The sequence below is a fragment of the Ovis canadensis genome, chromosome 25, assembly GCF_042477335.2.
Source record: "Ovis canadensis isolate MfBH-ARS-UI-01 breed Bighorn chromosome 25, ARS-UI_OviCan_v2, whole genome shotgun sequence".
Classification (NCBI taxonomy): domain Eukaryota; kingdom Metazoa; phylum Chordata; class Mammalia; order Artiodactyla; family Bovidae; genus Ovis; species Ovis canadensis.
In genome coordinates, this window is record NC_091269.1 from 21,391,385 (window position 1) to 21,414,987 (window position 23,603).

Consider the following 23,603-nt stretch of genomic DNA (forward strand, 5'->3'; position numbering starts at 1 on the left):
TGTCAGGGCTGTCAGAGTCTTAGATTCGAAACGGCGCAAATGCTCTGTGACTCTCCATCAGAAGCTGCAATGCATGTCCTCAAACCCCAAACCTGAGCTGGACCAGGCCTCAATTAGACCAGCAGAACAAAGCAGAGGGGACACCTTGATACCCACGCCTAGGACTAGGAAGGCCTTGTCAGCGTGCACTCTCACCCAGGGGAACTCTTCCGGTACCATGTAGCTCACTGGATACATGCGGCTCCAACCGAAAATGGAAGAGAGGCTATGCTCGAGCAGCTGGTTCCCATTAGCTGTCTGGTAACAGGTCCATGGAAAGGCCAGCAGAAGAGCAGTCTAGCTGAGCCCTGCCCAGACCACTGGCCCACAGAATCAGAAGCAAAGAAACGAACGCTTCAAACCATGAAACAGTGGGGTGTCTGTCATGCACCAAAGATTTCAAATGACGAAGGGCCACCAGCCCTGCAGTTGGAGGTCAGGGCCAGCCTGCCCTGGCTAACCTGCCTCCTGCAAGCAGCTCTCCAAAGAAGTTCTCACGAGTCTCTAAGTCCTAAGGAAGAGTGTGACAGCTCAGGGGGGCAGGCACTCGACTTTTGGCTGGGGCGAGGCGAATGTGGAATGCTGACTGGTAAGGACAGGGTAGGGGTGCGGTCCTTTGCACCTTGGAACACTTTCTGTTACTTCTACAAGGTCCTGACTTTAAACCACATAAGTTTGACTTTGAGAGCTCAGACAGACAGGTGAGGACAGAGAGAGACTATCAGTTCATGAAATAAGCTGGTTCTCTCATTGGAAGGGAACATGAAATGGAATTCTGAGCCACAAAGACTATACCTTTTACTGAAAAGATATAAGTTAAAATGGGCAAAACAAATCGACGTGATTCTACCAAGCCTTCTCGATTTATGCAGGTTCCCAGGAGACCTGGATGCCATCTGTGACAATTAACACCAGCACAAGCGTAACCCACGCTGGATTATGCCAGCACACTTTGTTCTAGAGACCTTTTCCAGGCACCTGTTCCCACACTGAGCCTCATTCACAGCAGCTGCCCCAGGCGCTGCCCCCTCCGTGTCCCAGAATGTCATCTGCATTGTGTTAGTAACAGAAGAAACAGCCCATCCCACAAAGGGCTGACTCGGGAACAGTTAACAAGCTGAATTCTTATGAGAGCAGATATCCTCAGGGGAGCACAATGCACGTAGGGCTAGGGCACTTTAACTAATTCGATTTCTCGGTCTTCGTCACTGAGACATCATGAAACCTATGGCCCAGTCCTGGAACATCTGTGCTGCCTCTGTGCCCCTGTCCACTCCAACCTGCAGACTGCCCATCTGCCTGTTACGAGACGTCATCTACAGGGTTAGCGCTTCTCAGGCCCCCATCTGGGGGACCCACGGTGGCGGCCCTGATGAATGCCAACGTGGCGACGTACTTTCCACCCATCTCCAACTCCCTCTGCCCTGTTACTGCACAAGGGATTTGTTGTTGGATTTCAGAGCTCTGAAACTGCAGTTCCAGGCTGCTCCTCAGTATCCCTGGCTCCCTCCCACCTGCCCTCGGCCACCCCTTAACCAGCGCCCATATCCTGAAGGATTTAGCTTCCAGGCACAACCATGTCACTTGGCCTGCCCTCTGTTTAGACTTAGGTCATCTGCCTCAGAAATGTAAAAAAATAAAAATAAAAAGACACACAGGATGCAGATGTTTGCATCTTTATTTTTAGGACGTTTAGGACCCATCGTTCTGGTTCCCTGAAGGCAGGAGTCTGTGCTTGCTGAATGAACATGTTCATCTGCATTAATGCTGCTGCTGCTGCTGCTAAGTCACTTCAGTCGTGTCCGACTCTGTGTGACCCCATAGATGGCAACCCCCAGGCTCCATCGTCCCTGGGATTCTCCAGGCAAGAACACTGGAATGCTCAGCTCAGTTAAGTATTCTCAAAAGCCGCGTTCTACTCTCACATGAGAGCCACCTTGGCTTTCGCAGGTTTCCTCATCCTGGGGCATTGCATCACTTGGGGCAGTCAGTGTTGGTTACAGCGCCAACTAGGGGCAAGGATGCCAGCTGTCCGGGTCCGCGGAGGCCCTTGTCAAGTCCATCGTTCATTCTTAGACACAGAGCCCCGTGTGAGGCCACTCAGACTGGAGTCACTTGCGGACCTTCTCATTGCTTCACCCCACTCTGACCCCCTCTGCCTACAGCCCCGTGAAGGCCATTTCTACTGGGATGAACAACTGTAGAGACCAGAACCAGCCCCTTCAAGTATCAGTGCTTGAAAGCCCTGATCCGACCTCAAGTCTAAGCCCCAGTCCAGGCACTGAGCCACTATGATCACCTCCATCAGGCAAAGGACCCTCCAACACACAGCAGCAAGTGTCCCAGAATTCAGAGAACCCTGGTCTTTTTCCTTGGATTTGAGACACCTACCTCTTGGTCATTTTGCTACTTATTAATGCACTTGTTCTGGGACAACTAGGGAGAATGGGGAAATGGATCAACCCAGTGAAGCTTGATACTCTTGAGCAACTTCGGCAACAATACCACTGATAGCAATGAATGAATGACTGGACACCAGCATTCAGGGAACCAGGCTGGGTTGTCCATGTGTATCCACTGGCTATTCCAGCTTCACAAGGTACAAAGAACAGTCTCTCCCTCCTCTCTTCCACGCTCAGGACTCTCTGCCTTAGAGCTGACTCTTCCAGGCAATTCTGATGGGTCCACACTCTTGCCCCCTCATCCACCCAGCTTGCTGTCTCTGTTGCCCTTCTGATTTCATTTTAATAAAAGCTGGTCTTATCCCACCCCCTCCAAAAGCTTCCCTCAAGGCTTTGTCATATGGACCCTTGTGCCACCAACCCCCTCACTTTAAATCCATCACCTAACCTAGCACAGGCCCTGCCCCACCGCCTCTCCTTTCCTACCAGCAGGGGGTGCATCTGACCTCCTAAGTGCTGAAAGGAAAATACCTAACCACATCACTTTTTATAAAAGATAAACAAATCTAAATTTAATCCAACTTACCCTTGTTTCCCAGGAGAAAGGGGCAGAGTGCTCATCTTGCCAAGTTATGTCCTGAAATAAAAATTCAAGAATAAATCTGAAATCCAAACCCAAACATACCCTGTGCAAACAACCACGCAAGGCCATTGGGGAACCAAAATTTAGGAAGAATCCCAACTCCTGGCTCTGAACAATCCTGACGTCATCACACTCTGCAGAGAATGTGTTGACCTTCTGGGTCTGGCTTCCCCTCACTCTGCGGACCGAGGCTGCCAGGCATGCCTGTCCCCTGCCAAGCAGATATTAGATGGATGCCGGGGAGTCCCAGGACAAGCTTGGTGACAGGGAAGCTGAGCAGAAAGGGAACAGGGCTTCTGGGCTCAGGCCTCAGCCCTACCAGAGATTAGCCATGGGGCCAGAGGATGATGACTTAGCCTTTTGCGCCTCAGTTTTCTCATCTGTAAAAGGAGAATCAAACTTGCCTTGCAGGGTTGTCGTGAGGATTAAATGAGGTCACATATGAAAGGAATGCTTTTGAACACACTGGAAAAGACCCTGATACTGGGAAAGATAGAGGGCAGGAGGAGAAGGGGACGACAGAGGATGAGAAGGTTGGATGGCATCACTGACTCAATGGACGTGAGTTTAAGCAAATTCTGGGAGATGGTGAAGGACAGGGAAGCCTGGCCCGCTGCAGTCCCTGAGGTCTCAAAGAGTCAGACACAACTTTGTAGCTGAACAACAGTGAAAAGAATGTCAGAAAATCATTTGCAGTTAACACCAGTACCCAATTTTTAAATTGAGCCCCACCCCGAATCCTAGTAAGTGCCTCCCAGAAATGTGAAAGGCAATGATCAGCAAATCAATGAAGAAAATGCAATTATAATGAAAATTCAGAATCATTCTGACCCTCACAAGCAGAACAGGATAAAAGGAGCCCTTCAAAACAGTCAGGAGAATTTGACCTTGCATCCACCAGCCTAAACAAAGGCTTGTAAAAATCTCCTTCCCTTGGCCACTTCTCCAGCCTTCCACTTGTATTCCTACACTAGCAAATGTCTCATTTGCACCTAGCTTCTATTGGGGATCATATTTTCTGAACCAAAAACTGGGATGTCTTGGGTGATCCAGACTGAAAATGGGATTAGATAATTGAATTGACTGTCCTTGCATAAAGCACCCCAGGTACATGGTGTCTTCCCACCCAGAAGCACTCCCTGCCCCTAGAGGTAGGTCACCTGGCTCCCCCTCCTCCAGGAGGTGGCCCAGTTCTGCAAAAGGGCCCACTTTTTTTTAATACAAACTCCATTCCCAGGCTCAGTCTCTAAGCTATGTCTCCTATCACTCCTGACTCTCAGGCAAAACTTCTAAAACGCGAGGCAACATGGGCCACTGTGTTCCTATTGTGCAGTGAAGCCCACGTTTATGCCTCAATTTACAAACTGTCCCTCCAAAAGTAGAAACGTGAGCTAACAAGTCTCAGCTAAGGGGGCCCTGAGTCCAGGTATGTGTGGTCAGGAAGTGGGAGAAAAGTGTAGTTGAGCTAAGTGACCTGAAAGTCCTTAAAATTCTATGATCTCAGGACTCTCTAAGTTCCTCTTAGAAGCAATACAACAAGAAAGAGTTTGTCAGATGGGAAAAATAAAGGAGGCTGATGGGACGTAAGTCCCCTTTATTCTAGATTTGGACCAGGGGAAAAAGGACAAAGGGAAACCAACTGGCAAATGTGTTCCCTCTGTCCAGGGGAGGGACACCCAGTGGCCACCTCAGGGGACAGAGGAGGTGCGTGGAGATTCAGTGGGCAGGCAGAGACAGAGCAGGGGCAGGATCACTGGTGAAAGCAGGACACATTCCTTCTCATGTGATATGATCAATTCTCTGAATATTAATTATGCAGCTTGAGTCCCTTTGAAATCTGCAAAGAACAGAGTAAGAAGGTTTGGGGGTCTGGAAGGTGAATGAGTGCAAGACTCTTAGGAACAATGTTCTTTTCTATTTTCCCAGCTTTTTTCTACAGTAATCCTGGCCTATCTTCTTCCCTACCAATATACATATACAAGTTATAAATGCATTCCTCCTTAGGTAATTTTATGAATGAAAGAAAAAATGAAGATGAAAAAACAATAATACATGAAACACACAAAAAACTGAACAGGAGTAAAAGAGGGAACCAATGAAATACACTTTCTCCAACAGTGCTTCATTTGAGCTATATTTGATCATTCTCATTCACACTGTATACTCTTAAAAGAATTATTCCTCATAATTCCTTGTTGAAGAATTTGGGAAACAGTAAATATATTTTATAAAACCTGATAAATAAACATGAAAGGAAAGTTTTATTGGTAGTCATCTCTGATTGACATGGATAAGATGTCTAAAATTTGTATATGTACTCATGGAGTAATAAAGAATTAGTTGTTTAAAAAAAGAAAAAGACTCTTAGGAGCAAAGACGTAGCCTGGAGCATGGTAAGCCAGCAGGCTCCAGTGGCTGCAGCCCGTATTGGCTGAAATTCCAAAAGGGCTGCAGACAGACGGGCACCCTGTGATTTCTCCACAACTTGATGTCAAGTCAATAATCTTTTGTTTGCTCCAGCAAGAAACTGAGTCAAGGGGCAAATTCCTTGGATTTCTGCAGTTCCAAGCTCATAAAAAAATAATAAAGCACTTAACAAAAATAAACATGCCAAACAAAAATGCGATTGAAGCTCTGACGTCAGCCCCTGGCCGGCTGCAGACCCCAGCCCCAAGCAGCACTGGCAAGCAGGCGCGGCTCTCCGGCCGCTGGGCGCACAGCGGTGTCAGAACCGCAAGGTTCTAGAAAGGGACAGTGGTGGTGGCAGCTGTACAACATTGTGAGTGTAGCAACTGTACACCGAAAACAGTGGTGAGAATGGTCAACTTTACGTTATGGATATTTTACAATTAAAAAAAACTGAATGTATTATATGACTCAGACTATACGACATTCTGGAACAGGTAAAATTATAGAGACAGTAAGAAGATCAGTGGTTGCCAGGGTTAAATGGAAGGAAGGATGAGAAGGCACAGAGGATTTTTAGGACAGTGAAACTACTCTGTATATACTGTAATGGTGGATCAGTTCAGTTCAGTCACTCAGTCGTGTCTGACTCTGCGACCCCATGAATTGCAGCTCTATCACCAACTCCCGGAGTTCACTCAGACTCATGTCCATCGAGTCAGTGATGCCATCCAGCCATCTCATCCTCTGTTGTCCCCTTCTCCTCCTGCCCCCAATCCCTCCCAGCATCAGAGTCTTTTCCAATGAGTCAACTCTTCGCATGAGGTGGCCAAAGTACTGGAGCTTCAGCTTTAGCATCATTCCTTCCAAAGAAATCCCAGGGCTGATCTCCTTCAGAATGGACTGGTTGGATCTCCTTGCAGTCCAAGGGACTCTCAAGAGTCTTCTCCAACACCACAGTTCAAAAGCATCAATTCTTTGGCGCTCAGCCTTCTTCACAGTCCAACTCTCACATCCATATATGACCACTGGAAAAACCATAGCCTTGACTAGACGGACGTTAGTCAGCAAAGTAATGTCTCTGCTTTTGAATATGCTATCTGGGTTGGTCATAACTTTTCTTCCAAGGAGTAAGCGTCTTTTAATTTCATGGCTGCAATCACCATCTGCAGTGCTTTTGGAGCCCCAAAAAATAAAGTCTGACACTGTTCCACTGTTTCCCCATCTATTTCCCATAAAGTGACGGTGGATACTTTTCTCAAAGCCCAGAAGCTACAGCAGTGAGAGCAAACTGCAGTGTAAACTATGGGCTCAGGGCAATAATGACACGTGGGCTCATCCACTGTGACAAATGTCACACTCTGGTGGACACAGTGGTTTTGGAAGAGGCTGCACATGTGTGACGGTAGGGAGTGTGTCAGAAATCTATACTTTCTACTCACTTTTGCTGGGAACCTACATTGCTCTGAAAATTAATTTATTAAAAAAAAAAAAGTGACCCCTCCCCACTCAAAAAAAAAAAAAAAACCTGACAAGGGTAACGAATACTAAAAACGTCATTTCATAATTACTTTAGTCGGTCTTCCTATTATCTATGCTCTTGACATCACTTATATCCATTGTACTTACAAGATAGAAAGTGCATCTGTAACAGCACACAGTGGGGTTGCTGCACCTCCCTGACGGGCTCTGATTCCGTGAGCCACCCTGGGGCTTAGACGGCACCTAGGGGAGCATCTCCATGGCAGCCAGTGGGTGCTCCACAGCAGGACTGCTCCCCTCACTGCCCTGACGCCAGATGCTGAACATTTCCCAACACGGCACAAGCTGCAACCAATACCAGACACCCTGAAACTCACTACATTCTACACTAGAGGCAATTTTCACTATTAAAGTTTTTAAGGATTTTGGTCATCTTGCCTTTGAAATTATTTGGCCACAGTCACTCATCTAGAATGGGTTGGTTTCTCTGTAAAAGTTATGACTATTCCAAAATTATTCTAAAGTGAGAAATTCTGGACTTAAAATTCATTTCAAAGGTGAAATATTGTAAATATTAGCCTTTCCTCTAGAACTGGATACTAATGAGTCATTTCTTCCTTTATAACTTCCTTCCCAACTTCAGAGCCAATGAACTTCATTTCACCTCCAGTGTCGGGGGGACAGCACCTGTGGATGGCAGCATCCACAGCGGACGACCCTCGGCTGGGCCCAGAGGCCAGCCTGAGGAAGCAGAGCCAGGAGCACGGGCATTACAAAGCAACCCTGAGCTTCCCCTCCACAAAACCAGGTCACTGGCAGCCAGCAGACAGGGAGACACGCCTTGACTGCAACAGTCAAAAGATGTGCTTCGGAGGCCCCCGAAGCACTCTGAGAGTCTTGCTTCCTCTCCAGGCCTCACTGAGGGACAGGCTGGGGACCACTCTGCCACCTGAGAAAACTTCTGCAGATGCCTTCTCTCTGGCACACCTGTCCCAGGCAGCCTGAGGGGATGGCCACTTCCTAGGTCCTTATTGGTCTTGGGTCCATGCTTGTGGCATGCACAGACATCAGATTCAAGGCTCTCTAAAGAGCACTCCTAGCTTAAAGGTTTCAGATCGAGCTGTAAATCAGAATCACCTAGGGTGCTGTTTTAACAGGCAGAAGCTGTGAGTCCCACCTGACATAGTCATAGAAAACCAACAGCTCCCTGTGTGTGTGCTTAGTCACATCCAACTCTCTGCAACCTCATGGACCGTAGCCTGCCAGGCTCCTCTGTCCATGGGGTTCTCCAGGCAAGAATACTGGAGTGGGTTGCCAGGCCCTCCTCCAGGGGATCTTCCCGACCCAGGGACTGAACTTGCATCTCCTGCATCTTCTGCACTGGCAAGCGGATTCTTGGCCACTGGTGCCACCTGGTTATGATCCAGCAACTCCCTAAGTCATTCTAATGCAGCTGTTCCCATGGGCAGCTCACCTACTTCAGTCCTCCACAGGACACCTGACTCCCGCTTCTCATGGAGGCACCTGGCCACACAGGCTGCACGTGCTGACCTCCAAGGCTCAGGCATCCACCTCTCTGCCCAGGCCACCCCACCTATAGAGGTGGCCTCAATCAGTACTGCTACATGGCTCTCATCATTCCCAAGTAAGGATTTCTAGTAAGCCAACCTGGATGCTGGCTGCTCTCACAAGAGGCCCACGGTTTTCTGGGCTGGCTCTCACCCACCCCACTTTGAAGCAGGCAAAACTATGCTCTGTGTCATCAGTATAATAACCAAAGCAAATAGTCTCCTAAACACTGCAAGGCCTCAGCAAATCGCGTCTAAACAGTGCTAAAGAAATATCAATAACCTCAGATATGCAGATGATACCACCCTTATGGCACAAAGCAAATCACCTCTAAAGGCCTCAGCAAATCACGTCTAAATGCTGCTTTAGAGATAAGAAAGCCTCTCTCAATGATCAATGTAAAGAAATAGAGGAAAGCAATAGAATGGGAAAAACTAGAGATCTCTTCAAGAAAATCAGAGATACCAAACAAACATTTTATGCAAAGATGGGCACAATAAAGGACAGAAATGGTATGGACCTAACAGAAGCAGAAGATATTAAGAAGAGGTGGCAACAATACACAGAAGAACTGTACAAAAGAGATCTTCATGACCCAGATATCCATGACAGTGTAATCACTCACCTAGAGCCAAACATCCGGGAATGCCAAGTCAAATGGGCCTTAGGAAGCATCGCTACAAACAAAGCTAGTGGGGGTGATAGAATTCAAGCTGAGCTACTTCAAATCCTAAAAGACGATGCTGTTGAAGTACTGCACTCAATATGCCAGCAAATTTGGAAAATTCAGTAGTGGCCACAGGACTGAAAAAGGTCAGTTTTCCATCTAATCCCTAAGAAAGGCAATGCCAAAAAATGTTCAAACTACCGCACAATTGCACTCATCTCACACGCTAGCAGTGTAATGCTCAAAATTCTCCAAGCCAGGTTTCAACAGTACATGAACTTCCAGATGTACAAGCTGCATTTAGAAATGGCAGAGGAACCAGAGATCAAATTGCCAACATCTGCTGGATCATCGAAAAAGCAAGAAAGTTCCAGTAAAACATCTACTTCTGTTTTATTGACTAAGCCAAAGCCTTCGACTATGTGAATCACAACAAACTGGAATATTCTTAAAGAAATGAGAATACCAGACCACCTTACTTGTCTCCTGAGAAATCTGTACGTAGGTCAAGAAGCAACAGTTAGAACCGGACATGGAACAACAGACTGGTTTCCAATGGGGAAAGGAGACGTCAAGGCTGTATATTGTCACCCTGCTTATTTAACTTATATGCAGAGTACATCATGAGAAATGCTGGGCTACATGAAATACAAGCTGGAATCAAGATTGATGGAAGAAATATCAATAACCTCAGATACACAGATGACACCACCCTTATGGCAGAAAGTGAAGAGGAACTAAAGAGCCTCTTGATGAAAGAGAAAGAGGAGAGTGAAAAAGTTGGCTTACAACTCAACATTCAGAAAACTAAGATCATGGCATCCAGTCCCATCACTTCATGGCAAATATATGGGGAAACAGTGGAAACAGTGGCTGACTTTATTTTGGGGGGCTCCAAAGTCACTGCAGATGGTGACTGCAGACATGAAATTAAAAGATACTTGCTCCTTGGAAGAAAAGCTATGACCAACCTAGACAGCATAGTAAAGAGCAGAGACATTACTTTGCTAACAAAGCTCTATCTAGTCAAAGCTATGGTTTTTCCAGTAGTCATGTATGGATGTGAGAGCTGGACTATAAAGAAAGCTGAGCACCAAAGAATTGATGCTTTTGAGCTGTGGTGTTGGACAAGACTCTTGAGAGTCCCTTGGACTGCAAGGAGATCCAACCAGTTCATCCTAAAGGAAATCAGTACTGAATATTCATTGGAAGGACTGATGCTGAAGCTGAAACTCCAATACTCTGGCCACCTAATGAGAAGAACTGACTCATTGGAAAAGACCCTGATGCTGGGAAAGATTGAAGGCAAGAGAAGAAGAGGACGACAGAGGATGAGCTGGTTGGATGGCATCACTGACTTGATGGACATGAGTTTGAGCAAGCTCCAGGAGTTGGTGATGGACAGGGAAGCCTGGTGTGCTGCAGTCCATGGGGTCGCAAAGAGTCAGACACGACTGAGGAACTGAAATGAACTGAACTAAAAGGCTGCTTTCATTTCATTCTTTCCAGAGTTCAAAGATTACATACAACTACTGCAACAGCATTTCTAATAATGCCTCTGCATAACTACAATAAGTATGTAATCATAAATACTCTGATGTTGTAGATTCAAAATATGGCGTGCTGTTTATTAAATTTCTCCTGCCGCCTAGATGGCTGAGTCTCTTAAAGTTAGAATCCCAACCGTTAAGCTCCCCAGTAATACATCTAATTTTTCTGGAGTGGTTCAGAAGCAGTGCTCACTGGAAACATACATTATCATTGTCCTCCTAAGTCCATAAATTGGGGGCAGTTTCCAGTTGATTGATAGATGGTGGCATTTTGGCTTAAAGTTAACAAGTTTAAACTGTGAAATACTCCAGACTAGAGACATGACGCTCAGATGGCAGAGCCTGCAGGAGGAGCCACAGGTACTCCCCGTGTTGCTGACTGTCTCATCCCTTCAGGGATGTTGGCTGCGCTGGGCCTCTTGGCACATCCTGCATCAAGCACCTTCTTCCTGATGATCTGCTTAGTGTCAGGCTGTACCTCAGATTCACAGGAGCATGTTAAAAACAGAAGGGAGGGAATCATACTCGCTGGTATTTAGCCAAATGGATTGAAAACTTCAGTTCAGTTGTTCAGTTGTGTTGGACTCTTTGCGACCCCGTGGACTACAGCACGCCAGGCTTCCCTGTCCATCACCAACTCCCAGAGCTTGCTCAAGCTCATGTTCATCAAGTCCGTGATGCCATCCAACCATCTCATCCTCTGTCATCTCCTTCTCCGGCCTTCAATCTTTCCCAGCATCAGGGTCTTTTCAAATGAGTCAGTTTTCAAATGATTTGTATCAGGTGGCCAAAGTACTGGAGCTTCAGCTATAGCATCGGTCCTTCCAATGAATATTCAGGACTGATTTCCTTTAGGATTGACTGGTTTGATCTCCTTAGGTCCACATAAACACCCACACATGGCTGCTTATAGCAGCTGTAGTCATAAATGCCAATACTTAGAAGTAACTAAGATGTCCTTTCGTGGGTGAATGGCTATGAATGGCTAAGAAAACTGTGGTACATTCAGGCTATAGACTATTATTCAGTGCTAGGAAAAATGGGCTATCAAGCCATGAAAAGACACAGAGGAAACAATGCATATTACTAAGTGACAGAAGTCAATCAGAAAAGGCTGCATACTCCATGATTCCAACCATATGTCATCTGGAAAAGGCAAAACTATGGTGGTAGTAAAAACATAAGCAGTTGCTAGGGACTGGAGGGGAGAGAGGGATGAACAGGAAAGGCATACAGGGTTTTTAGGACAGTGAAATACTCTGTATGGTACTATCAATATAATGATGGAATTGTGTCCTCAAATATTAGTGCAAACCACTGAATGTCCAATATCAAGAGTGAACTATAGGGCTTTCCTGGTGGTGCAACGGATAAGAATCCACCTGCCAATGCAGGAGACACGGGTTCGATCCCTGATCCGGGAAGATCCCACATGCTGCGGAGCAACTAAGCCCACGCACCACAACTAGGGAAGCCCAGCGCCTAGAGCCTGCGCCCTGCAACAAAGGAAGGCACGGCAGCGAGAAGCCCGCACCCCACAGCAGAGAATCCCCCCGCTCTGCTCACTGCAACAGAAAGCCCGGGCCCAGCAACTAAAGTCAAGCGTGGCCAAAAATTAATTAAATAGATTATTAAAAAATAGTGGAAAATATAAATTTTAAAAAAAACTGTAATGTAAGCTATGAACTGGGTGATGGTGTGTAGGTTCACTGATTATAGTAGATGCACCGCTGTGACAGGGGCTGTTGATTCTGTGAGGGGGAGCGGCTGTGCATGTCTAAGGAGGTGGATATATGGAAACCTCTGTACTTTCTGCTCCGTTCTGCTGTGAACCTAACAATGCTCTGAAAAATAAAGTCCACTTAAAAAAACAAAGGGAAGGAGTAAGGGAGAAGAATATGCTCTTTTTTTTAACCAACTGCTTATTCTTAGGGACTATTGTTTATATACTTATGGAATCCATGCTTTCCCCTTTGACCTGCTAGCTGAAACTCCAATACTTTGGCCACCTCATGCGAAGAGCTGACTCATTGGAAAAGACTCTGATGCTGGGAGGGATTGCGGGCAGGAGGAGAAGGGGACGACAGAGGATGAGATGGCTGGATGGCATCACGGACTCGATGGACGTGAGTCTGAGTGAACTCCGGGAGTTGGTGACGGACAGGGAGGCCTGGCGTGCTGCAATTCATGGGGTCACAAAGAGTCGGACCCGACTGAGCGACTGAACTGAACTGAACTGAACTGAACTGACTGCATACATTTAATTCTGCTGAGATAAGACGGTTTCCATCAGCGGAAGTAGGAAACTGCAGTTCTGACAACAGAAAAAGAGTTACAATTTAACTACTGGGCAGGTTCCACCATGAACACAAGTACAGAAACTCAGGCCTCCACAGACCTTACGAGAAACAAAACCTGGGTCCCAAGGTGGTTATAGGGAGGTGGCGGGGCAGAGTTAAAGGAAACAAACAGGAGAGCGGAGTAGGAAGCTGAAGACAGGTCTGGCCTTGATTTATTTTTCTGAGAAATGGATTATTTTTTCTTACTTTAGAATGTTAAAGTAACTCCCGTCAATTTCAAGATGACTTTTGATGTGCCAATAGGCTTCTCAGCTCTGCCCCTCACCCTGGGAGACAAGGAGCAAGTCATTTCACTTTTTTGCAAAACCTGTTCCCTGGTAATTACTGGGCCACACACCCACAGTGGGGGGTGCCAGGGTGCCAGGGGGAGCCAGTGTGGCTGCCTCAGCTCCCAGGGTGAAGGTTTCAATACCCTTCCTCCTCCAGAGGCACCAGCTATGCAGGGTCCCAGGCCAGGTGCTTCTCTAGACAGAGAACTATCTGTCTGCAAAGGGAAGCCTGTGGGAGACCCACAGCCTCCTCCTCACGGCCTGTGGAGGTGGACACGGACCCACGGCCAGGTTCTCAACTCCTGCTTGGAGCCAGGGCACAGGCGCCAGGACATGGTAAACCACATCCACCCTGTCATCTTTTCTAAAGAATGCATGCATCTGCCAGACAGATGTGTGGGATTCACAATTACACATTCCACCTTTCTTAAAAATAAAAGGCCAAACAATGAAAAAGTAACTCTCAAATTTCTCATTCGGGGGCCCAAAGGCTGAAAAATAAAAAGCCAAGCTGCTGAAGCAAAAGGGAAAGAGGTGATCTCACACATCACAAGTCCTGTATCAGGAAGCCACAGAGCCAACCAAACTCAAATCTGACAAAGATTTAATAATTGAGGAATGTTCTGGAAGGACTACCACATGCTTCATAATGCTGCTTCTGCACTGTTTGAAACTTTTAACAGTTACATACAGGTATGCTGGGCTTCGCTGGTGGCTCAGTGATAAAGAATCCACCTGAAATGCAGGAGATGCAGGGGACGTGGGTTAGATCCCTGGATTGGGAAGATCCCCTGGAGGAGGTCATGGCAACCCACTCCAGTATTTTTGCCTGGAGAATCTCACAGACAGGGAGGCGTGGCGGGCTACAGTACATGGTGTCACAAATAGATGGACACAAGTGAAGCAACTTAGCATGCATGTACACACAGGTATGTCAGTTTAGAAACTGTATAATTATTTAATTAGTTTATTTTAAAACACAAACACCTAGGCTGTCCAGCCTAGACACTAAGGAGAGAGGGCAAAGTGACCCTTTGCATGGCCTGGATGCCAGCAGCTCATCAAAGTCTGCTGACTGGGGGGCTCCATACTGACCCCCTCCTCCTGAGCACTTCAGGGAAGGGTGCTTCACCAGCCATGGGGGAGCAGGAGCTGGACAGGCAGTGGGGCTGTGGAAAACTGAGGGGCCTTCAGAGGCCTGCAGAAGATCTCCCGGCTTCCTGCAGGAGTCAGGAAGCCCCAGAAAAGGAGGTGAAGGCCAGGTGGAGTGAAAGAGCAGCCAGCCAGTCCTCTGGTTCCTGCAGGAGGGGGAGGGACACACGGGCTGGGGGAACACCTCCTTCCAACAGCAGCTGGTCATTAAGCTGCTGAACAGGAGGTGGAGTTGTCTGGCTCCAGGGCTTACAACCCGCATTCTCCAGCACTCAAAATCCAAATCCCAGTGGCACGTGGAAACATCCTTCCTGCCCAGCCCCACTTACTTTATAAAGAGGTGAAACAGGCAAGTAGGTCCATGAGAATCAACACTCTGGCTGCCCAAATTTCTGAGTTCACCTACTTATGGCTTATCTGGAGCATAGCTGTGGCACAGAGCTCAGAACCCTGAATTCTCAGATCCTGCTAGACTGGTGGCAAGAGTCTGGGAGTAAGGGCAGGGAGCAAAGAGCTAAGCATGCCTAGAAAGTCAGGGTTTTGTTTTCTGTTTTTGCTATTTGATAACAGGAAGCTGTGGAGGCAGACTGGAGTGATACCTAAATCTCCCTAGATGAAAGCTCTTCATCTCCCAAAATAAGCCATTCCCCAGACTTTTACTGCTGTAGGAAGAAGGCAGGAATTGAGAAGCAAAGGGCAAGTCAAACTGCTGAAAGCACCTATTTGCAAACATGCCAACATTCAGACCAAACGTGATGCAAACGGCAAGTCCAATGTCCCTGTCTGTTCCAAGCAAGGCCTGTAAGCCCGAGAGGGACGGTTAGCTGGGGATGCTCGGTCACTCAGTCATGTCTAACTCCTTGCGACCCCATGGACTGCAGCCCTCCAGGCTCCTCTGTCCATGGAATTTTCCAGGCAAGAATGTTGGAGCAGTTTGCCATTTCCACCCCCAGGGGATCTTCCCGTCCCAGGGATTGAACCTGCATCTCTTGCGTCTCCTGTATCGGCAGGCGGATTCTTTACCACTGAGCCACCCAGGAAGGCTAAGCATCCCTAAAGCATGAGTGGCTCTAGTGTGTAACATACTAGGCTTAGGGAGATAGTCACTCGGTTGACTGCCAAGGCGGTAAGAACCAAAAACCTGATAGAACCTTTCACGGCTTCCATGCTCAAAGGCAGGCAGCCAGCCTCCCTCTCTGCGTCAGGCTTGTCCTCCCAGCAAGGGTGGATCTGGGCCTGGACACTGGTCCTCTTGCTTTACAGACAGCAAACGTAAAAAGGAACACACAGATGGCATGCTGCCACACGTGTCCCACAAAGAGCAGCCCCATATGTGTCAACTGGACGTGTGAGCCGAGCCCTGACCACACTCCCTGCCACCAAGATCCATGACCATCAATACACAAGCAAGTTTCCACTTGCTTGTTCCTGCAACACGTAACAATGACTGGATAACAGTCACAGCTGAAGGCTGTATTCACATGTTCTGACGTAAAATGTGGCTGTCTGGGATGCAAAAATGTTACTGGCGACAGGGTAGAGGGTATTCAAAGAAATAGGCGATGTCCTGGTCCTTCACGATAGCTGAAAGGGGGGCACAATCTGAGGCTGGAATGATGGCTGATCAGGAGTCAGGGCACCTCACGTCCACACTGTGGACAGAGCAAGCCCAGCTTTCGATATGTGCCCCAAGGTGAATCCCCGCAGCTCATCAGAGCAGAGCTCCTTCTCACGTGGGACTCTACACGGCCAACTCTAAGCTTAGCAATGGGAGGAATTTATTTCATGGTAGTGATTTTCAAAAGTGGACATTGACAGACTACAGCTAACAACCTTAATATTGACATTTTCGCCATTGGCAGCAGCAGCCATTTTTAATCCCATAGGCCTTTCCTACACATAAGCTCTACCATCATCCTGTTACTGTTCTTCCCACTGTAGGAGTTCAGAGACATTAATGAATTACCACAGTCAAAAAGTTAGCTGATGGGGAACCAAAGCAAACCCAAGACTCACAACCAAGCCCAGGTGCCTCCTATTATAGCTTAGAAAAGGCCCTGGGAGCCCAGTATCCCAGATGGTCTTTCCCAAGTATCTACGAGGCCCACCCTGCCTGTCATCCAACGTCAGACACTGGCTAAAGCAAGAGCTGGGGTTCACCTGAGCACCCATCCTTCAATGAGCCAACTGTGGAAGCTGGCAGTGGTGGAGGCCAAGGAGCGTTCTCTGTTCCAAGACTGGCTGTGCAGGCCACAGAGACTACATCTGAAGGCAGATCAAACCGGAAGGGACAGAGCGGCTGACTCAGTATGGTTCAGGGCCCTTTTGGGTAAGCCTGGGGCCACCTATTCAGGCTACTCTGTCCAGCAGCCATCATCACCCCTTGCGCCCAGGAGCCAACCCTCCTCCAAGAACAACCGTACTCCTGGGCATGAGACCACCAACTCTACTCTGGTGCCAAGTCGATGTAACACACTTTAAACTCCCTAGTGGGATTAAATCACTGTAGCCAAAAAGACAAAAAAGCTCTGGGCAATGTTCCTCTGTACCTTTCTTCAAACTCATTGTGTCTCTGCCACTCATGCTGAGAGCCTGGCAGGAGGTTTGCAGATCATGCTCCCAGGCAGCTTTTGCAAAGCTGAGTGCAGTTCTGAAAAACAGGGCTCTTGTGCTCCTGGAAGAATACGCAAGTACCACAACACAAAGTTCTATTGGCTGTTAAATTGCTTTGGGTTTACAAATTCACAAATGGCTCAGTCCGGTACCCAGTTAAGGAATCAAAGTACACAATTCACTTGGTCACACATGGCACAGGCCTTTGTGGATATTCTTAGCCAGACAGCTAGTTAAGGGAAAATGACAGTGACTCTCCAACATCTGTAAGTACTTGCAGGTTTATCTCCTCTCACAGTTTATTTACTCATTACGTTTCCAAGAGGGGCTGCCTGCTTTTCCATCACCCAAATCTGAGCACCAACACTGCAAACATCTTTAGAGATGCTTATTTTCACATTAAATATGTTTCAGCTCTGGGATTACATTTTAAACGTATATTCTCATCCCTTCCGTTACCACACCCTCATTTTTCCTGACAAAGCCTTTAGAGTTTAAAATCCAATGATGACTGTTCATCCTGTCAGAATAAAGCCATGTGGGCAGCATATTTCTGCCTCTCACACATCCCTCACAATAAAGTGGGTTTATGACCACAAGCATTTTGTATTAATCAACGTTTCCGCACACCCACGCCTGAAAATCAGATTAAAACCTCATTCTCCACTAGAATTCCTTCCGCAGTCCACAACTTCCTCAGAAAATCTCCAAGCTTGGCCCCTCATCCTTGCAGCCTCAAAGCACGCGGATTTCATTGTATATTGCTTGCTGCTTTCGACTTAGACCAAAAGTTGAGTTTGAAAAGCCCAGGAGCCACAAATTTGGCACCAAACAGGTTTTAGTTAAACACATTTCCAGGAAAAAGCCAACTTTCTGAGCAGCACAGAACACTCAGGCCTTTGTGACTTTCCATGGGTCATCCCTGAGTTTTTTCTAGCTTCAGAGTTTCTTCCTCCAGTGACCACCCGTCTAGAAGTCCCAGCAGAGTGTCTAGGTCAGAGGCCCAGACATGCCCTTATATGTACCAAAGGTTTGCAACAGCTCATTTAAAGGTATCCAGTGTTTTTCAATGGAAAAGAGGGGCCACCACACTCACTCCCAAAACAAAACTGCACATGGGGCTCACTCGGAAACATCTTAGGCTTTGGGAAATCTTGGAAGGCACCTCTTTATTCTTGTTATCTTGCTTGACAGTTTCAGTCTCCCCACACAACTCATCACAAATATTAATAATATTATTACGTATAAAATGCTGACTACCTTCCCTAGCAGGGTTGGGGTGGGTATTACTATTCTTGGGGGTACCTGAGATTCTAAAAGGTTAGGTCACTCACGGCCAGACAGCTAAATGGCAGAATAGAACCTAGGCTGGCCTGGCTTAAAAATCCCCTGTTGCTGCCAATTTGGTCTGCCTCGCTACCAGCAACTGCCTCCAGCTCTGGGAGAAGTCTCGAGTCCCCTGCGGCCCGCCGGGGAAGGTCTAGATGGAGGGTCTTGAATGACCTCCCTCCTTCGCTCGGCGGTTCTCCACAGACTCCCCCGGGGAGCACCCCCAGCCCCCGACCTCCGGCTCCAGGCCGCCCCTTCCACCCACCCGGGTGCTTGCGCCTTCTCTCCAGCCCCTGCCCGCGCGTCTGGAGGGGACGGCTGCTAGCCGGCAGGTGTCAGCCCGGCCGCGGGCGCCCGGCGTAGCCGGGGAGGGGTGGAGGGGACGCCGGCCCGTCCGCACCTACCTCGTCCCCGAAGCGCACCACCTTCTGGCCCGTGGGCCCGCGCAAGCCGGGGAAGCGCGCGAGCTCCTCGGGGTCGCCGGGCGCCGGGGCGCTCGGCCCCACCAGGCACCGGTCGATGATCTCGTCCTGCTGCGCCGGCGGCAGCCGCGCCCACTCGGGCCCGTACTTCTCCCGGATCTTCTCCTTGTCCTGCATGATCTTCCGAGCCATGGGGCTTAGCGACGAGAAGTAGCTGAAGCGCTTCCGCTCCCGGTCGTCCAGAGGCCGGTTCGCACTCATGACTGCCGTGCGCGAGGCCGCAATCGCCGCCGCCATGGACGCCATGCCCTGCCTGCCCGCAGCTCTCCGCCCCCGCCCCGGCCCGGCCCCCGGCCCCGGCCCCGGCCCCAGCCTGGAGGCCCGAGCACCGCCCCCGCCCCGCCCCCCGAACAGCGCCCTTCCGCCCCCGGGAGCCCGGGCTCCGCCGCCCCAGGAGCCCCGCCTCCGAGCCCGCCCAGCTCCCGAAGCCCCGCCCCACTCCCGGGGCTCCGCCCTCCGCGCCCCCACCCCGGGAAGGCCGCGGTCGGTACCCCACCGCTTCCCGAGCCTGCCCTCCGCACTCCCACCCCGGAACCTCAGTCTGGGCGCCCCCACCCCGGGAACCCCGCGGCCCGCATCCCGCATCCCGCATCCGCCCACCGCCGGGAACCCCGCCCTACGCGCAGCTCCCGGAGCTACCCTCTTAGGCCTTGCTGTGTCCTCCAGATCGGCTCTCTCATGTGTTCCCGCGGTGCCCCCACTCTTCGGGGCTCCCCTTGACCAGCGCAGGAGGTGACTGGCACGTCCCCAGGTCCGCGCCTGGCAGTCTGATGGGATTGCTGCCGGTGACCGCCATAGCGCCACGTGGTCACTAGTTTGACAAAGGAAACTTTTCTCCCTCCCATGTGCCTAAAAAAGACCGGCATTTCTGGACCGAGCCACAGGCCACCTTATTCTTATCCCTTTCCCAGCTGAGCCATCTTTTCCCTCTTTCTTTGAACTGTCCCCAAACCTGGACCAAGGTCTTGGCGCGGTGAGCTGACAGAAGGGTTGAGCTCGGGGCAGCGAGGACGCCGAAGATACGAGCTGGGGAGACTGGACTAAAGTCTGGAGTGTTGAAAGTATCAATTTCCGCGGCTCCAAAAGAGAGGAGTACAGTGAAGTGTCGGGTACCTCATAGTGCCTTTGGCTAAGAAGGAGTTAGGAACTGCCCGGTGGGCATCTGGGGCCCGCGGGCTAGTGCACCTGTAATTCGTTTTGCTTTTGCGGGTGAAGACTACCCCAAACCTGTCGCGTGGTCTTTGCTTTCTCCAAGATTCCTTTTGGAGTCTCAGAAATCTCAGGGACTCTAGGCAGCTTGATGTTTGCAAACAAACTGAAGAGCAGCAGGAAGTTTTTTCATAGGCAGAGGAGTGACATCCCAATAGTGTGAGGGGTCAGGTGTGCCATTTTGATGTATGTCTCAGAGCCCAGCCATTAAAATTATACAGAGTCCTCATCTGCTTTACTGTCTGGCTTGTTTGAACAAGACTTAAGAGGGCTCAGATGAGAATTAAATGTCCTCGTTTAAAACAAAAAAACACTGCATTTCAGCTGTTACTTAGGGTCATTGCCTCTGAAGTAACACTTGGATAATTCTGAAATTTACATAGTGTTATATACCAGTTACCTCAAATAATAATAATAATAATAAAACTCTTAGAAAATTCTGAACACAATTGTAGCAATAAATTGCAAAGTTCCGTTTTAAATGTGTGATAGCTTTATCTTCTGGCTCAAAATTCCTTAGAAAATATTTTTAGAATGTCATGAATGTGACAAGCTCTACAATAACAGATATTGCTATGAAGTGTTATTAGCATACCATATTGAAAAGCAGTGGAAAAAAACCACCAAATAATTGCTGGGGTTGCCCAGTATTTGAAGGACTACTTACCAAGCCAGTAGGTTGAGTTTTTTGGTACTAGTCTATTACTAGATAAGTCTATGCTATACAGGTCCAATCTGAATCCTTCTTTCTTACCTCGAAAGCTTGTTCAATAAGGTGGGTGATGTTTAAAGATGTATTCTTGAAATTAACATCTTTGAAGTTGCTTTGAAATTCACATAGAAAGAGTTCAGTGCTGTTAGAAACTTGGTCCCCACACGGTTTTCACAGCAATTGCAAAAATAAATGGTCTTTGCAAAAAAGCATAACCCAATTAAGTGTTTAGATCAAATATAATTTATTTCCAGAGAAGTCATAATGTAAATGCAATATCAAATGAATCAGGGACATCAGCCAAGCTATGTAAAATCCATTATTTGGGTAATACTGCTGCTACTGCTGCTAAATCGCTTTAGTCGTGTCCAACTCTGTGCGACCACATAGACAGCAGCCCAACAGGCTCCCCCATCCCTGGGATTCTCCAGACAAGCACATTGGAGTGGGTTGCCATTTCCTTCTCCCATGCATGAAAGTGAAAAGGGAAAATGAAGTCGCTCAGTCATGTCCTACTCTTTGCGACCCCAGTGACTGCAGCCTACCAGGCTCCTCTGTCCATGGGATTTTCCAAGCAAGAGTACTGGAGTGGGGTGCCATCGCCTTATCCGAGATAAATAGATTCAGAGAAGTAAAGATAGTTAAACTCCAAATATGTAATAAGGTAAAATAGTGGGATGATTCTAGTGCTAAGCATCTTTCTTAGGCAAGAATTTGAATAGAGGCAGCCTGCCTTGTTCTTTGTGGATTTCACTTAGCCAGTGGGCTCTTTACAAAATGAAGAGGCGACCATGTGGTCACTGACCCTCTGAAATGCTTTAAAACCTTGTGCTATTCCAAACAGCGTTTCTTTATTCATCAGCATCTTATTGAGGTATTTGCTGTTTGTTCCCAGAATACTTTTCTTAGAGACTGTATAGAGACACATACCAAGAACTGCTTTACCTAAGGATTAAACTGTTTCAATGTCTTGAACTGTGGAGTTCTTTCTTGGCACGTGCCATTTCAGCTGTTTTTCTCAGAAGGGTTCTTGAGTCCCTACCAGAATGTAAACTCCACAATAGGGAGATCCTTATCTGTCTTGTTTACTCTTGGGAACCATAATGCCTCCTGATTCAGAGTAAGGCTTCAAGTGACTATTTGTTGAATGAATTATGAATGAAGAAATGAATCAATGTTATATATTTTACATTATTGTCCCCTGTTTACAGATAAAGATACAGGGGCATCAAAGGAAAAAACCTTGCCTGAGATTATCCCCCATCACCCTTCACGGGATGAAATGAAGAGACACAGAACAGTGGTCCCTTTACCTTTTTTAAAACCTCTTAACATTAGATCAGTCTGTCTAAGTTAATCACTGGGTTATTGATAATAAATTGGGTTTATGGCTATAATTTATTAAATCGTCTAAATTACTCATTAGTAAAACACAGCATTAATATTTTCAGTATAATAATTGAATACCCAAGATGATCACCAACATTTCCATTACACAGCTGACATCTTGGCTAATAGTTGCTGTCCTGGAGCTTCTCTCCCCAGGTCAATACCTTCCTTTAAAATCTATTAACAGATGGTGGGAATGCAAACTAGTACAGCCACTCTGGGGAACAGTGTGGCAATTCCTTTAAAAACTGGAAATAGAACTGCCATATGACCCAGCAATCCCACTGCTGGGCATACACGCTGAGTGAACCAGAATTGAAAGAGACACGTGTACCCCAATGTTCATCGCAGCACTGTTTATAATAGCCAGGACATGGAGGCAACCTGGATGTCCATCAGCAGATGAATGGATAAGAAAGCTGTGGTACATATACACAATGGAGTATTACTCAGCCGTTAAAAAGAATACATTTGAATCCGTTCTAATGAGGTGGATGAAACTGGAGCCTATTATACGGAGTGAAGTAAGCCAGAAAGAAAAACACCAATACAGTATACTAACACATATATATGGAATTTAGAAAGATGGTAACAAACCCTATATGCAAGACAGCAAAAGAGACACAGATGTATAGAACAGTCTTTTGGACTCTGTGGGAGAGGGCGAGGGTGGGATGATCTGAGAGAATAACGCTGAAACATGTATATTATCATATATGAAACAGATCGCCAGTCCAGGTTTGATGCATGAGACAGGGTGCTCAGGGCTGATGCACTGGGATGACCCTGAGGGATGGGATGGGGAGGGAGGTAGGAGGGGGGTTCAGGATGGGGAACACATGTACACCCATGGCGGAATCATATCAATGTATTGCAAAACCAATACAATATTGTAAAGTAATTAGCCTCCAACTAAAATAAATAAATAAACTATTAACAGAGACACAAAGAGCAAAGCTATCCCCCAAGGTTCAAGCTTGCCCTGGGGGCACTTCTGGGACACCTGGGGGCTACCAAGACCCAGTGGCTTTGGGCAAAGTCCAGAGGCACTGAAATTGGGTGCACCTGAAGTGGAGCACTGTGGTCAGACACCTGGTCACCACAGAAGCGCTCAAAACCTGTTGAAGCCTAAATTCCTTCACTTTTGCTACAGGGGAAACTACACCAGCCTTCAGGGGTAGCATGTCAAGAGAGGGAGGGTAACTCATGTGGAAGCCTCTCTCTCCACCATGCCAGTGAAGCCAGACCTTTGATATTGCATCCACCCGGCCTGTATCTGTTATGGTTCTGGACAGGTCAGGCCCCTTTATGTTTGGTGTTTCAGGAATCA

General features: G+C 47.8%; 1 protein-coding gene across 1 annotated transcript in view; it reads right to left on the minus strand.

Annotated features, from left to right (window-relative positions):
* C25H1orf198 (chromosome 25 C1orf198 homolog) overlaps positions 1-19,296 on the minus strand; it is a 34,996-nt gene extending 15,700 nt beyond the window's left edge. Inside the window, exons 1-2 of the mRNA XM_069572605.1 lie at positions 18,886-19,296; positions 3,028-3,078 (exon numbers count right to left, since the gene is read on the minus strand). Of these exons, the coding sequence (XP_069428706.1) occupies positions 3,028-3,078; positions 18,886-19,209 (375 nt within the window). The 5' untranslated portion in view covers positions 19,210-19,296. The remainder of the gene's footprint in view (positions 1-3,027; positions 3,079-18,885) is intronic.
* Positions 19,297-23,603: the final 4,307 nt, after the last annotated feature.